At 61.4% G+C, this 14,955-nt stretch overlaps 2 protein-coding genes across 2 annotated transcripts in view; one reads left to right on the plus strand and one right to left on the minus strand.

Annotated features, from left to right (window-relative positions):
* The window catches only part of SND1 (staphylococcal nuclease and tudor domain containing 1), a 68,616-nt gene that overhangs the window by 1,566 nt on the left and 52,095 nt on the right, over positions 1 to 14,955 (minus strand). Inside the window, exons 16-21 of the mRNA XM_085080674.1 lie at positions 13,874 to 13,983; positions 1,894 to 2,082; positions 1,205 to 1,346; positions 700 to 823; positions 535 to 604; positions 232 to 345 (exon numbers count right to left, since the gene is read on the minus strand). Of these exons, the coding sequence (XP_084936800.1) occupies positions 232 to 345; positions 535 to 604; positions 700 to 823; positions 1,205 to 1,346; positions 1,894 to 2,082; positions 13,874 to 13,983 (749 nt within the window). The remainder of the gene's footprint in view (positions 1 to 231; positions 346 to 534; positions 605 to 699; positions 824 to 1,204; positions 1,347 to 1,893; positions 2,083 to 13,873; positions 13,984 to 14,955) is intronic.
* Positions 4,167 to 8,656, plus strand: LRRC4 (leucine rich repeat containing 4). The gene has a single exon (XM_085080686.1). It carries the CDS (start codon positions 6,206 to 6,208, stop codon positions 8,171 to 8,173), a length of 1,968 nt encoding a protein of 655 aa, XP_084936812.1. The 5' UTR covers positions 4,167 to 6,205; the 3' UTR covers positions 8,174 to 8,656.

A 14,955-nucleotide genomic window follows, 5' to 3' on the forward strand; every position in this document is an offset into this window, starting at 1 on the left:
AGGAGACATATTTGGGTCCCAGGTTGGATGTTTCCAATTGGGACCAAGTTTGGGGTCCATGGTTTGGGGCCCAGGGTTGGGGTCCATGTTCAGGGTCCAGGTTGGGGTCCCAGGTTTGGGGTTCAGGGTGTTGGACACGGGGAGGTTCAAGGTCAGGGGCCACTCTGGGGTGTGGGATCACAGCAGGACCCCCAGCTGGGCTCAGGTGAGGCTCCCCCGCCCCATACTCACATCCTGTGGCACCTGGATGAAGGCAAAGGTGTACTCAGTGGCCTGGGGTGGCAACACCCGCGGGGAGAATGCAGGTGGCAGCGGCGCCAGGCGGGTGGGTGGCAGCGTCTCCTTCTGCAGGGACAACGGGGACACCGTGGGACACTGGGCATTGGGGGGACATCATGGGGGACATAACTGAAGGGGGAGACAGCATGAGGGACACCAAGGGGATGGATGGATGGATGGACTGATGAATGGGTTAATGGGTGGATTGATGGAAGGAGGGCTGGATTCTTCCCCAGTTCCCCCAGTGCCACTCACGTTGCCATAGTCAATGTAGAAAATGTGCACTTTCCCGCCTGACTCCACCTTCTCCACCCGGGCGCGGTACCTGAAGAACGGGATTTTGGGGATTTGGTCCTCACCCTGCCCCCATGGCTGCCCTGGCCCAGCCCCACCCATGGGGTCACCCCGTCCCCTCCTCACCATTCCCCGTCGACAAACTTGGCGATGCAGAAGTCTCCGCGGCGCGGGGCGAAGGATCCTTCCACGGGCGGGTGGGCGCCCACCTCGGCACGCATGTTCTCCATCAGCTTCTCCAGCTGGGCGCCTGCAGGGCCAAATTCAGGATAAACCCCCAATCCCACCCCAAACCCGACCCCAACCCCGTTCCCCAGTGTGGGCCCAGATCCTGAACCCCAAGTCCCAAAAATGACCCCAACACCAGATCCCAGACCTGGGCCTCAACCCTAGAGCCCACCCCAGGACCTCAACCTTTGGACCCCAAACCTGGATCCCAGTCGTGGGCTCCCAGCCTGGGTCCCAAAAAACAGCCTGGGGGGTGGTGGGGTGATCACACGTCACCCTGGACACAGGGATTTAGGGGTTTGCCCACCAACCCCACAAATCCTCATCCCATCCAATGCCCCCCTGCCATGCCCAGTCTGGGGAGCACCCCTGGCTGCTGGGGTCCCCAGCGTGTCCCCCATACCGGTCTCCACGTCCTGCACGTAGAAGTGGAGGTCGTCGGTGATCTCGGTGACAAACACGGGTTTGTAGTTGGCCGTGCGCTCCTTCTCCTCCAGCACCGGCACCACCTCCTCCACCGGCGTCTCCTCGTAGTGGGACCACACCTGGGGGACACAGCACGTGGGGACATCCGGCCACACCCAGGTCACGGCAACAGGAGACTGGGGGGCTCACCCGGCAGTGGGAATGTGACCAGGCCTCAGCTTGGGGGCTCATGTGCCTTGGGTGGGACATGGCTGGGGTGGGATATCCCTTTGGTGGGGACACCTCTTGGGTGGGACATCTCGACATCTTTTGGGATTGGAATGTCCATTGTGGTGGGGCCTCTTCTTGGTGTGTGGACATCCATTGGGTGAGAACATTCATTGGGGAGGCGACATTCCCTGGGGTGGGGCCATTGGCTCTTGGGGTGGGGCCATCCCTTGGCACAAGGACATCCCTTGGGATGGGGACATCTCTTGGCATCGGGACACCCCTCACAGTGGGGACATCTCTGAGGGCAGAGACATCTCTGGGAGTGAGGCCACCTCTTGACACAGGGACATCCTTTGGTGGCACCATCTCTCAGGGTGGGGACATCCAGTGTGGAGGGGCCATCTTTGGGATGGGGTCATCTCTCTGGGGCAGTGCCAAGTCCCATGTCCCCCTCACCTTCTCTTTCCTCTGCTTGGCTGCGTCCTGGGCCGCCAGCAGGGCCTTGCAGTAGGGGCTGCGCTCGGCCGTGAAGTGGACACGGGACAGCGCCTGCTCCACCAGCGCCACCGACAGGTTCACGCCCTCGATGTGCAGCCACCCGATGAAATTCCCAGCCTTGTCCATGCTCTCCACCTCCACTTCAACCTGTGGGACCCCGGGAATCACAAAATCCGTGGGCAGCTGTCCCCACCCCAGGCTGTCCAACTGCCACCTCCTCCTCAGGTGGGATCCCCCAGATGGCCTCCCTTGCGCCCAGCCTGGACCCCAAGGTGCCACCCCACAGTGTCCCCCCAGGGTGGGTCTGGGCCCAGCCCAGAGCCCCAGTACGGAAAGGTCACCCAGGGGGGGCAGTGCTGTGGGGGAAAAGGGATATGGGGGAGCCACGCATGGGGTACATGACGCCACCAGGACCTGCCACATCCTGGGACACATCCTGGAACACATCCCACCCTGGGGATCACACCCTACCCTGGGATCACACCCTGGGGATCACACCTCACATTGGGATCACATCCTGGGGATCACACCCTACCCTGGGATCGCACCTCATCCCGGGGATCACACCCTGGGGATCACACCTCACACTGGGATGGGTTGGACTCGTGGCCAGTGTGGCCCTGGGGACAGCACAAGGCACAGGACAGTGCTGGGTATGTGGCTGAGGCACTGAGGACAGCGAGGTTTGAGCTTGGGCCACATGGTGATGATTCAAACCTCAGCTGGGGCCTCTGCTGTGGTTACTGGGATTTGGCTTTGCCATGGCTAATGGGGTTTGGCTTTGCCATGGCTAATGGGGTTTGGCTTTGCCATGGCTAATGGGGTTTGGCTTTGCCATGGTTAATGGGGTTTGGTTTTGCCATGGTTAATGGGGTTTGGCTTTGCCGTGGTTAATGGGGTTTGGCTTTGCCATAAATAATGGGGTTTGGTTTTGCCGTGACTAATGGGGTTTGGCTGTGCCATGGTTAATGGGGTTTGGTTTTGCCGTGACTAATGGGGTTTGGCTTTGCTGGTGCTGCCAGACACAGAGCCTATCCCACGCCTGAGCTCATCCATTTCACCATGACTGTTCCTGCTGCTTCCCCAAGCCTCGTGGTGTCCCTCTGTCCTTGCACTGCACCAGCCATGGCACCATACTGGCCATGGCACCTGACTGGACATTGCATTGCACTGGCCATGGCACTGCTCTGGCCATGGCATCGTGCCAGTCATGGCACCATACTGACCATGGCACTGCTCCAGCCATGGCACCACAGCGGCCGTGACACCGCATCGGCCATGGCACTGCTGTGTCCATGGCACTGCGGCAGCCATGGCACCACACCGGCCATGACTCCATGTCAGTGGTGGCACTGTAGCAGACATAGCACTGTGTCACCGCAGTGGCTTTGTGTCACCGCAGTGGCTTTGTGTCACCACAGTGGCCATGGCACCACAGTGGCCAGAGCACCACATCACCCCTGGCACCATGACAGCCACAGAACCATAAATAGCACAACCACATGTCACCACACCAGCCATGTCACCACACCGGCCATGTCACCACACCGGCCATGTCACCACACTGGTCATGTCGCCACACCGGCCATGTCACCACACCAGTCATGTCACCACACCAACCATGTCACCACACCAGCCATGTCACCACACTGGTCATGGCACCAAACCGGAGATGGCACCACACCTGCCGAGACCAGTGTGCGGCAGGATCACGGTGCAGGACATGGCCCCAGGTCACACACTGCCCCCAGGGATGGTGGTCCCTGGGGTCAGGGCCCCAGCTGTGGCACCTCCCCAGTGCCACAGGGTGACATTCCAGGTGGCAACAATATCCCTGTTCCCTGGGATCACCACCCAGGGAATGAGCAGGACATTGACAGACTCAGGGACAAGATGTGCCCGCTGTGGGGGACAGGGGACATATGGGACCCACCTGTGGGGCACACAAGGCCATCAAGTCCTGCAGCTCCTGGGGGGGACACTGCTAGAGCAGCTGCAGCCCCCTGGGGACATGCCACCATCGCAGGGACAGTGACCCCAGTGAGAAAGGACTGGAGAGCCCTGGGGTGCTGCCACACAGGGTGTTCCCAGGGGGCCACCAGCCCCACAGTGGTCCCCACCACCCACCAGTAACTCTCCGGTGACAGCTTTAAGTGCCACCAGTGTCACCAAGAGCAGGGGGAGCAATAGGCTGCTGATAGGGGTTGGAGGGGACACAGCAGTCCCAGGAGGAGGGAGGGGACAAGGCACCTTTGGGGGTGCAGTGCCCAGCCTGGGCCCCAAAAAGCAATGGCACCAGGCCGTGGTCACTGTCCCCAGCCACGGCGGAGCCACCCCCTGTCACCCCCTCCGCCACTGCAGGGTTTGTGCTCCCCACGGGTGTCACAGCTCGTGTCGGGTCTCAGTCCTGCGGGTGGGGGGCTCAGGGACCCCCGTTCAGATCGGGGTGGGTTCAGGGGGTTCCGCGGATGGAGCCGAGTCACCCCCCGCCGGCACCTTAAAGCGGCCGAGCTCCGCGCTGCCCCCGGCCCTCCGTCCCTCCCTCCCTCTGTCCGTCCGTCCGTCCTTCTGTCCGTCCCCGGCCCCGGGGAGGGGTCTCTCAGGGAGTCCCCCCCTCCATAAGCCCCGAGCGGGGCTGCGGGGAGGGGGAGGAGGAGGAGGCGGCGGGAGGGAGGAGGAAGAGGAGGAGGAAGCGGCGCATCCCGCATCCCCCTCCCCGCGCACAAAACCGCTCCGGGGCCGCCGCACCGGCCGAAGCGGGGCCGGCGGGGGCCCCTCCGGAGCGCGGCGGGTGGGTGGGTGGGTGGGGGTGCGGGGGGGGCGCGGGGGGGTCTGTGCGGAGCCGGGATGCGTCAGCAGGAGCAGCGGGAGCGGCGGCAGCAGCAATCCATCCGCGCTCGCACTGAAGGACAAAAGGATGAGCCAGCCGCCTGCGCGGCTGCTTCCCGCACCGCCCGCACCGCCCCGCACCGCACCGCCCGCACCGCCCGCACCGCCCCGCGCGGCCCCCGCCACCGGAGGATGCCCGCCGGCACCGCGACCGCCACCGCTGTCACCGCCGCTGTCACCGCCACCATCGCCCCGCGCCGCCGCTGAACGCGACACCCACGCGGGGACGCGGGAACGACACGCGGGAGGGGACGGGACGGGACCCCCCCGCCCCGCCACCAGCGCAGCCGCCGCCGCTACCGGGAGGTGCCCCCGCCGGCATCTCCCCCCCCCCCCGCCGACGCCCTTTCCTCCCCCCCGCTCCCTCCCCGAACCGCGTTTTTCCCTCTCCCGGGGGGGGCTCCCCGCGATTTATTTATTTATTTCGGCCTATTTTTAATCTTTATTTTCCTGTTTTATTTTTAGGTTTCGTCCGGGTTGTTTGGGGATTTTTTTTTTTAATATTTTGAATTTTTATTTTTAGTTTTTCATCTGATTTTAGCTTTATTTTAACTTTTATCCCCATTTCCGTTCTTACCTTGATTTGATTTGATTTTAGATTTTTATTCCCTTTTTATCTCCTTTTCCCTTTCCTCGCCAAATTTTTTTCTCCCCCATTCCCATTTCCCTCCCCGTTTCCCTTTTTTTTTTTTCCACTTTTTCTACCCTCCGCTCCCTCCCCTTTTCCCAATTCTTCCTTTTCTCCCCGCTTCTTTTTTTTTTTTTTTTTTTTTTAATTATTTCCTTTTTCACCACTTTCCCCGCGTTCCCCCCCCCTTTTCCCCGCGGCCTGGGGGGGGTTGGCCATGCCGGCCCCGCCGAGCCCCCCGGGCCGGCCGCACGGGCGGAGGTGCGAGGCCGCGGGGTTGGCGGTCGGGGGCTGCCGAGCCCCCGCTTAGCCGGGCCGGCCCCCCCCTCATCCTGCACCGCAGCCTCCAGGAGCCATTTTGTCTTTTTTTTTTTTTTTGGGAGCCGGCCCCCCCCCCCCATCGGTCCCGCGCCCCCCGCGCTCGCCTCGCGCCCCCCCGGACCCCCCGATCCCCCTTCCCCAGGTAGGTACTGGCGAGCGGGGCCGGGCGGGGGGGGTTCCTTCTCCTCCTCTCCCCCCACCCCCCCCAGCACCTACCGCTGATTTTCCCCCCCTCGATTTTAATTTTTTCCCTCCTTCCCCCCTCACCCCGCTTCCCTCCGAGCTCCCCCTCCGACCCCAGCCCCCGACCCCCCCCCTCCGGCCAGCCGGGCCCCCCAGCTCGTGGGAGCCGGCAGAGGGGGGGGGCCCCAGCCCGTTCTCCTGTTCTCGCCGCCATCCCCAGACGATGGTGAATGATGAACGTGCCACACCATGAAGCTCTTGTGGCAGGTAACTGTGCACCACCTCCGCCGCCACCGCACCTGGCCGCGGCTCCTGGCCGCCTCCCTGACCCTCCACGCGTGGCTCCTGGCCGCGGCCGCCGCCTCCCCGGGCCCCCAGAGCTGCCCCTCGGTGTGCTCCTGCAGTAACCAGTTCAGCAAGGTGGTGTGCACCCGGCGCGGCCTGGCCGAGGTGCCCCCCGGCATCCCCTCCAACACCCGCTATCTCAACCTCATGGAGAACAACATCCAGATGATCCAGGCGGACACGTTCCGCCACCTGCACCACCTGGAGGTGCTGCAGCTGGGCAGGAACGCCATCCGGCAGATCGAGGTGGGCGCCTTCAACGGCCTGGCCAGCCTCAACACCCTGGAGCTCTTCGACAACTGGCTGACGGTGATCCCCAGCGGGGCCTTCGAGTACCTGTCCAAGCTGCGGGAGCTGTGGCTGCGCAACAACCCCATCGAGAGCATCCCCAGCTACGCCTTCAACCGCGTGCCCTCCCTCATGCGCCTCGACCTGGGCGAGCTCAAGAAGCTCGAGTACATCTCCGAGGGCGCCTTTGAGGGCTTGTACAACCTCAAGTACCTCAACCTGGGGATGTGCAACATTAAGGACATGCCCAACCTGACGCCCTTGGTGGGCCTGGAGGAGCTGGAGATGTCGGGCAACAACTTCCCTGAGATCAAACCGGGCTCCTTCCACGGGCTTAAATCCCTCAAAAAGCTCTGGATTATGAACTCGCAGATCAACCTGATCGAGCGCAACGCCTTCGACGACCTGACGGCGCTGGTGGAGCTCAACCTGGCCCACAACAACCTGTCGTCCCTGCCCCACGACCTGTTCGCCCCGCTGCGCTACCTGGTGGAGCTGCACCTGCACCACAACCCCTGGGACTGCGACTGCGACATCCTCTGGCTGTCGTGGTGGCTGCGGGAGTACATCCCCACCAACTCCACCTGCTGCGGCCGCTGCCACGCCCCGCTGCACATGCGGGGTCGCTTCCTGGTGGAGGTGGACCAGACCTCCTTCCAGTGCTCGGCGCCCTTCATCATGGACGCGCCCGCGGACCTCAACATCTCGGAGGGGCGCGTGGCCGAGCTGCGCTGCCGCACGCCCTCCATGTCCTCGGTGCGGTGGCTGCTGCCCAACGGGACGGTGCTGAGCCACGCCTCGAGCCACCCGCGCCTCTCGGTGCTCAACGACGGCACCCTCAACTTCTCGCACGTGCTGCTCAGCGACACCGGCCTCTACACCTGCATGGTGACCAACGTGGCCGGCAACTCCAACGCCTCGGCCTTCCTCAATGTCAGCACAGCCGAGCTCAACACCTCCAACTACAGCTTCTTCACCACCGTCACGGTGGAGACCACCGAGATCTCCCCGGAGGACGTGTCCCCCAAGTTCACCAAGCCCGTGCCCACCACCTCGACGGGCTACCAGCCAGCCTACACCACCACCACCACCGTGCTGGTGCAGACCACGCGCCCGCCCAAGCAGGTGGCCGTGCCCACGGCCGACGCCGGCGACAAGCTGCAGACCAGCCTGGACGAGGTGATGAAGACCACCAAGATCATCATCGGCTGCTTCGTGGCCGTGACGCTGCTGGCCGCCGCCATGCTCATCGTCTTCTACAAGCTCCGCAAGCGCCACCAGCAGCGCAGCACCGTCACCGCTGCCCGCACCGTGGAGATCATCCAGGTGGACGAGGACATCGCACCGGCCACCGCGGCCACGCCCTCGGCCACCCCGGCCGGTGGGGCTGGGGAGGGGGCCGTGGTGCTGCCCAACATCCACGAGCACCTCAACTACAACACCTACAAGGCCGGCCATGGCCACGGCGCCCACTGGACAGAGAACGCGCTGGGCAACTCCCTGCACCCCCCTGGGACCACCCTGGCCGACCCCTATTTAATCCAGACCCACCCCAAGGAGAAAGTTCAGGAAACCCAGATATGACTCTTTTTTGGGGGCTTTTTCCTGCTTTTTTTTGGGTCGTCGTCCCCCCCCTCCTCCAACCCCGGCCCCAAATTATTATAAACGCAATAGATGCACAAAAGCAGAACTCCAAAAAGAAGGAAACCCAGGAGAATTCCTCAATACTAAGGAAAACCAGGAGAATTCCTCAATAATAGACACAACTTTTGTACAGAGGGGGGAGAGACTCTTTTTCGTGTACATGCTTCTATAGCCAACCTTGGGGCCGAGAAGAGCAGCAGATTCTATTAAAATTTAACGAAACCCACCCAAAACTCCTACAAAAAACCACTATTTTCTAACTCGCAGGTTCTATTTAAACACAAAAAAAAAAACAAACCAGGAGAAACAGAGGAAAAAAAAAAATCGGTAATAAGAGGAAAAATCCCCGTGCTCGGGGACGAGCGGCGGTGCCGTGGCGCGGGGGGACGCGGGGGACGCCGGAGCGGTGGCAGGAGCTGTCAGGGTGGGGTCTGGGGGGGTTCGGGGTGTTTCTGGGGGTTATTTGGGGTGGGGGGGTGAGGTCGGCCCCCCCACCCCGCGGCGCTGCCCTTGGCCGCGTGCCGGCGGCTCCGGCGTCAGCGGAGAGGGATGTCGGCGCCGCGCCAAGACCTTCCCAATGCAATAAAGGAATGGATTTTGGGGGGGTGTCTTGGGGGGGGCGGGGGGGGACTGGGGATGGACGTCTGCAATGTATTCAAGCAAAAAATTCCTCAAAAACCCACGGGAAGGGGAAAAACCCCTCAAGCGCTGGGGGGGTTGGTTCGGGGGGGATTTGGGGGGGGGGAGAGCGGGTGCCCCCCCGCTTTGCTCTGCACCCCCTTTCCCACGGTGTTTGTCACCCCCCGGGCCCCCCGGACCCCCCGGCACAGGGCTACGGCTCCTGGGGGGCTGGGGGGGCCCCACGGGAGACCTGACGAATGATTGTAACCACCTTCGCTAAAAACGGCATTTTTAGTCCTTTTATTTGGGGGGGGGGAGTGGGGAACACCCCCCCTGCCCCGGGAGGGGTGACAATGGGGACAATGGGGACACCCCCCCCAAGGGCTGCTCACAGAACAGGGGGGGCTGGGAGAAATAAGGGCTTGGGGGGGGTGACAACGGGGGGGCCACCAGCATCGGAGGTGGCGCCGGGGGCGTCCCGGTGGGGACCCCAAGTGCCTCGTGGGGGTCCCGAGGGGATGGGGGGGTCGGGGGGGTCGGGCAGCAGCGAGGGGGAGCCCCCCAGTTGCTTGGGAGCTGGAATTACTTTAATTTCTCATTTTAGCTTTAAAATGTTCTCGGGGGGGGGGCAAAACTGAGCTAAAATTTTGGTTTTGGGGGTGTCCGGGGGGGGAGGAAGGCGGGAAGGAGATGCAGAAGTTCCCTCTCGGGCTGTAAACGCCGGAAGGATCCGACTGTACCGCGAATCCAACAAAAAAAAACAAGTGTATTTTTGTATTTTAATAAATATTGTTCCAAATTTGTAACGCCGAGTGCCCGAGGGGTTAAGCGGGGGGGCTCGGGGGGGCCGCGGGGTTCCCCCCCTCCCCGGCAGCCTGAAAGGGGTTTTTTGTCCTCTCAGCAGGAAAAGCTTTGGAAAAATCGCGGAGCGGAGAAGGGAGATGGAGGGAGAGGATGGAGGAGGGGAAGGGGTGAGGAGGATTGGGGTGACACGGGGGGTGACAGGAGCTGGGGGGGTGACAAGAGCTGCCCCCCCGGGTGGGCACAGCGGGACCCCCGAGTGGGGCTGGGGGGGCTGAGGGTCACTGCCAGGCTGGGGGTCCTGGCTGGAATTGGGATGGGAGGGAGGGAGGATGGACCGGGATTGACCAGCGGTGCTGATCCTGACTGGGAGGGACAGCGGGGGGACAGCGGGGGGGACACCAGGGGGGACAGTGGGACCCCAACACTGCCGGACACTGTGATCCCCGAGTGCAGGGGACACAGGGATGCCCTGTTCTGGGGAATGGGGACACAGGGACTCTCAGCCCTGTGGGGACATTGTGCCAGGACACTGCGGGTCCAGGGGGACATTAGGATCTCCCATTCTGGGGAATGGGGACAGCGGGACCCTCTGCCCTGTGGGGACACAGGGACAGGGACACGCCGTGTTCCATGTGCCGGGGTGGGGACACATGCCCCCTCGATGGCACTGGTGTCCCCAGGGTGCCACCTCCAGCCCAGTGCCAGGGGCAGTGCCACCCCCCCTGTGCCACCACCAGGTCCTGGGGACACCCAGGGGCTGAGCCCCTCCCCCCTGTCACCACGGAGCCGTCGGGGTTCAGCGCTGGGATTCTGGGCGTTCTTAGGATTTTTGCTATTTTTGGCGAATCCAGGTCAGCTTTTCCCAAAATCATATTCCTGCTTTTCCCTTTATTCCTGAATTTTCCCACCTGGGCCAATCTAGGAATGCCAACACCTCCTCCTCCTCCTTCTCCTCCTCAGGGGGGACGAACCCCCAGCCCTAGCTGTGCTCCCCCCCACTCCTCCCTGCACCAGGGCCTGCTGGGAATGATCCCAAAAACCCTGGGAATTCTGCAGGGGGGCTGGAGGGATTTATGGATTTTATTTGCATCAATTTTAGCCCAAAATTAGAGCAACTGAGTTAATAATCCTCATCCCCATCCCATCCTCATCCTTATTTTCTTTCTCACCTTTATTCCATCCTCATCCCCATCCTCATCTTCTTCCCCATCCCATCCCATCCCATCCCAGTCTCTTCCTCATCCCAAATCCCACTGGTTCTCAGATACCCCTAGCTCCCACTTCCAGGAATTCCATCCTATCCAGCTTGTTAAGGACAATCCCTCTGGCACCCCCAACCCCACAGACACCCCCAGGTCCTTCCCTGGCCTGATTCCTTTGGAGCAGGGCAGGAATCAATCTCTGGAATATGGGAAAAAGGACATTGACCAATATTGACTAATTAAAGACAGGGATTTTTAGGGAGTGTCACAGGAATCCCCACAGCTGTGGGATTTGGGGTTCTTCTGTTGCCCCTACTGGCACTGGTGGTTCCAGAGGGAGCAGGATGAGGTGGGATGAGGGAGGATGAGGTGGGGTAAGGGAAAATAAGGGAGGATGAGGTGGGATGAGGGAGGATGAGGTGGGGTAAGGGAAAATAAGGGAGGATGAGGTGGGATGAGGGAGCATGCAGTAGGATATGGCAGATGCTCCAAGCACAGGGCTAGGATTGGCACTGGGATTGGGACTGTGATTTGTGCTGGGATCAGTGCTGGGATTGGGGTTGGGATTGGGGTTGGGATTGGGGTTGGGATTGGGATTGGCCCTGGGATTGGGATCAATGTTGGGATTGACCCTGGGATCAGGGTTAGGATCAGGGTTGGGATCAGGGCTGGGATCAGGGCTGGGATCAGCATGGGAATTTGGGTTGGGATCAGTGCTGAGATCACAGTTGGGATCAGTGCTGAGATCAGGGTTGGGATCAGGGTTGGGATCAGCACGGGAATTGGGGTTGGGATCAGCATGGCATTGACCAGCTGGGAATCCACAGCTCCAGCGGACAAAAAGCACCGGCAGAATGTGGGGGGCTGGGGCAGCTTCCCGGTGTTCCCAGAGGATCAGCAGCTCCTGCCGGGATCGGTGAGGCCGCAGAGGAGCCAAGGGGCACCCGGGGGTCCCCTGGGCCCTTCCTGGGCTCCCCGTGAGCCGTGATCCCGCCGGAGCATCCCAGCACCCTCCCGCTCCCCACGCTCCGGGGCCGGTTTGTCAGCGGCGGCTCCGGGCCCGTGAGTCAGCAGCAGCCGGAGCCGCCGGATAAAAATATCCCGCGGCTGTGGGGGTGGGCAGGGAATCGGGAATCGGCTGCCGGCGGGAATGCGCGGCCGGGGGCCACCGTGGGAACCGCGGGGACAGCGCCAGGACCCCGAGCTGGAGCTGGGAGTTGGCTGCTTCCCGCGGCCTCCCCGCCACGGCATTCCTGCCCGGCATTCCCAGCTCCTGCCCTGCATCCCCAATTCCTGCCCTGCATCCCCAATTCCTGCCTGGCATTCCCAGTTCCTGCCCTGCATCCCCAGTTCCTGCTCTGCATCCCCAGTTCTTGCCTGGCATCCCCAATTCCTGCCCTGCATTCCCAGTTCCTGCCCTGCATCCCCAGTTCCTGCTCTGCATCCCCAGTTCCTGCTCTGCATCCCCAGTTCTTGCCTGGCATCCCCAATTTCTGCCTGGCATTCCCAGTTCCTGCTCTGCATCTCCAATTCCTGCTCTGCATCCCCAATTCCTGCCTGGCATCCCCAGTTCCCACACAGCATCCCCAGTTCCACGTGGCCTCCCCAGCACCACATTCCTGGGCAGCAGCCCATCTTCCCGTGGCCTCCCTGCCACGACATTCCCGGGAAGCTTCCACGTGTCCTCCCTGCCACAGCATTCCTGGGAAGCAGCTCCGATCCCATCTGGCCTCCCTGCCACGACATTCGCGGGCAGGTGCATCGCCAGAGCCTCGGGAATGTGCCGAGGCAGCGGAGCGAAGCCCTTGGGATGCGGGTCAGCAATTCCCGGCAGCGCGAGATGCTGAGCAGGGAGGGGGACAACTGCAGTGTCCTCGTGTCCCTGTGTCCCTGTGTCCTCGTGTTCCTGCACTCCCGTGTCCTTGTGTCCCTGCATTCCGGTGTCCCTGCATCCCAGTGTCCCCTCAGCTGGCACTGCCGGCGTGCAGCTGCCACCACATCTGGATCCACATCCACATCTGGATCTACGCCCACATCTGCACATCCATGACCACAACTGTACCTGTGTCCACATCTGCACCCATGGCAATATCTGCATCCAGCCCCCATATGGATCTGCAGCCACATTTGCACCCACAAACCACATCTGGATCCCTACCCATGACTGCATCCATGCCAACATCTGGATCCATGCCCAAAGCTTCAGCTGTGTCCACATCTGCATCAGCACCCACAACTGTGTCTGCAGCCATGGCCACATCTGGATCTGTAAATCCCATCTCTATCCATGCCCACATGTGCTCATCCAACATCTGGATGGGTGCATCAATCCCTGAGTTTTGCTCAGGGGGCTGTGACAGCCGGGGGGGATCTGGGATTCACCTTGGAATTGTGAATCACAGAATAATTACCCAAAATGGGCCCTGAGCTCCGGAGCTTCAATCAGGGAAATCACAGGAGTTCCAGGGAGTTTTAATATTAGGAGAAATTAATGGGAACAGGTTCAAACACAGGGATCCATCTGGAATCCAACCCCACATCCATCCTGCTTCCAGCTCCACATCCATCCTGCATCCATCCTGCATCAAACCCCACATCCAGCCACACATCCATCCTGCATCTGCCCACGGAACTCTCAGTATCCCCAGGATCTCTCAGGATCCCTGGAATCTCTCAGGATCCCTGGAATTTCTCAGGATCCCCGGAATTTCTCAGGATCCCCCAGGATCTCTCAGGATTCCTGGAATCTCTCAGGATCCCTGAGGATCTCGCATTATTCACAGGATTTCTCAGTATTCCCAGGATCTCTCAAGATCACTTGGGATGTTTCCATATCCCACAGGACACTCTGGATATCCCAGGATCACTGGGTATTCCAGGATCTCTGGGTATCACTGCACCCTCAGGCCCTCACGGCCACTGCCCTCAGATCCTTCCAGATCTCCTGACCCACCAGATTCCCCCGGATTCCCCTGGATCCCAGTGATCCCACAATCCCGCAATCCCGCCGTACCTCCCGCTGCAGCACGAGCTCCTTGGTGAAGAGTGTGGCCTCCTCGCTGAAGGGTTCTCCCTCCTGCGCCAGCCCTGGCGCGTTCCGGGCGCCCCGCGGGCACTCGATCCCTGCGGGAAAACCAGGCACTGTCAGCAGCTGGGAACGAAGGGGACACCGGGAAGGGGACACTGGGAATGGCAACCCCGGAAGGGGACACCATGAAGGGGACACCAGGAACAAGTGGGACGTGGGGGGCTCCGAGAGGGTCCAGAAGTGGTACAGCTGTGGGAGAGACTGGGACAGCCCAGGAGCAGCAGGGATGGGGACACAGGGACAAATAGGGATGAGGACATGGGATAAAAGGGGAGGGGATGTGAGGACAACCCAGCAGGGATGGGGACACAGGGACACATCCGGACCCCCCAGTCACAGCCCCTCCTCGCCTCCTTTTCCTGCTGCCCCCGGGATCCCCCTGCCCTGGCTCGGAACACGGGGAAGTCCTGCATTATTAAAGATCATTTACATAATTTGCATAATGAATGAAGTGCTGGGAATTGCAGCTCCACGAGCAACGAGGTGCTACATCCCCAGGGCCATGTCAGTGTCACCAACACTGGGGACACACGGACACAGATCCCACTCAGAGCAGCTCGGAGCACCTGAGGGACAATGTCCCTGTGCCACCAGCACCTTCCTCATCCTCATCCTCATCCTCATCCTCATCCTCGTTCCTGGGCCTGCCATATCCCTGTCTCCATCCCCATCTCATTGTATCCCCATCCCTACTGGATCCCCATCTTCATCCCTGTCCCATCCTCATTCCCTATCCCTGCCCTAGCCCCATCCCATCCCATCCCAGTCCCCATTCCCAGGCTGTGCTGCCTCCAAGGGAAGCCATTTCCAGGGAATCTGGCAGGAGCTTCCCAAACCTGTCCTGGCCCTTCACGGCACCAACATCCTCCATCCCCAAAAACAGGGACTTCTGGAAAAGGGGGATTGCTGGAAACACAGCAGAATGTGGGATGGGGAGCAAGAAATCCAGGGATCTTTGTTAATGAGCTGGAGCCATCAGTCCCCCCAAAATCTGGGATCACCCTGGG

Source organism: Lichenostomus cassidix, chromosome 1Aa, assembly GCF_008360975.1.
Source record: "Lichenostomus cassidix isolate B80296 chromosome 1Aa, HeHo_3.0, whole genome shotgun sequence".
Classification (NCBI taxonomy): Eukaryota; Metazoa; Chordata; class Aves; order Passeriformes; family Meliphagidae; genus Lichenostomus; species Lichenostomus cassidix.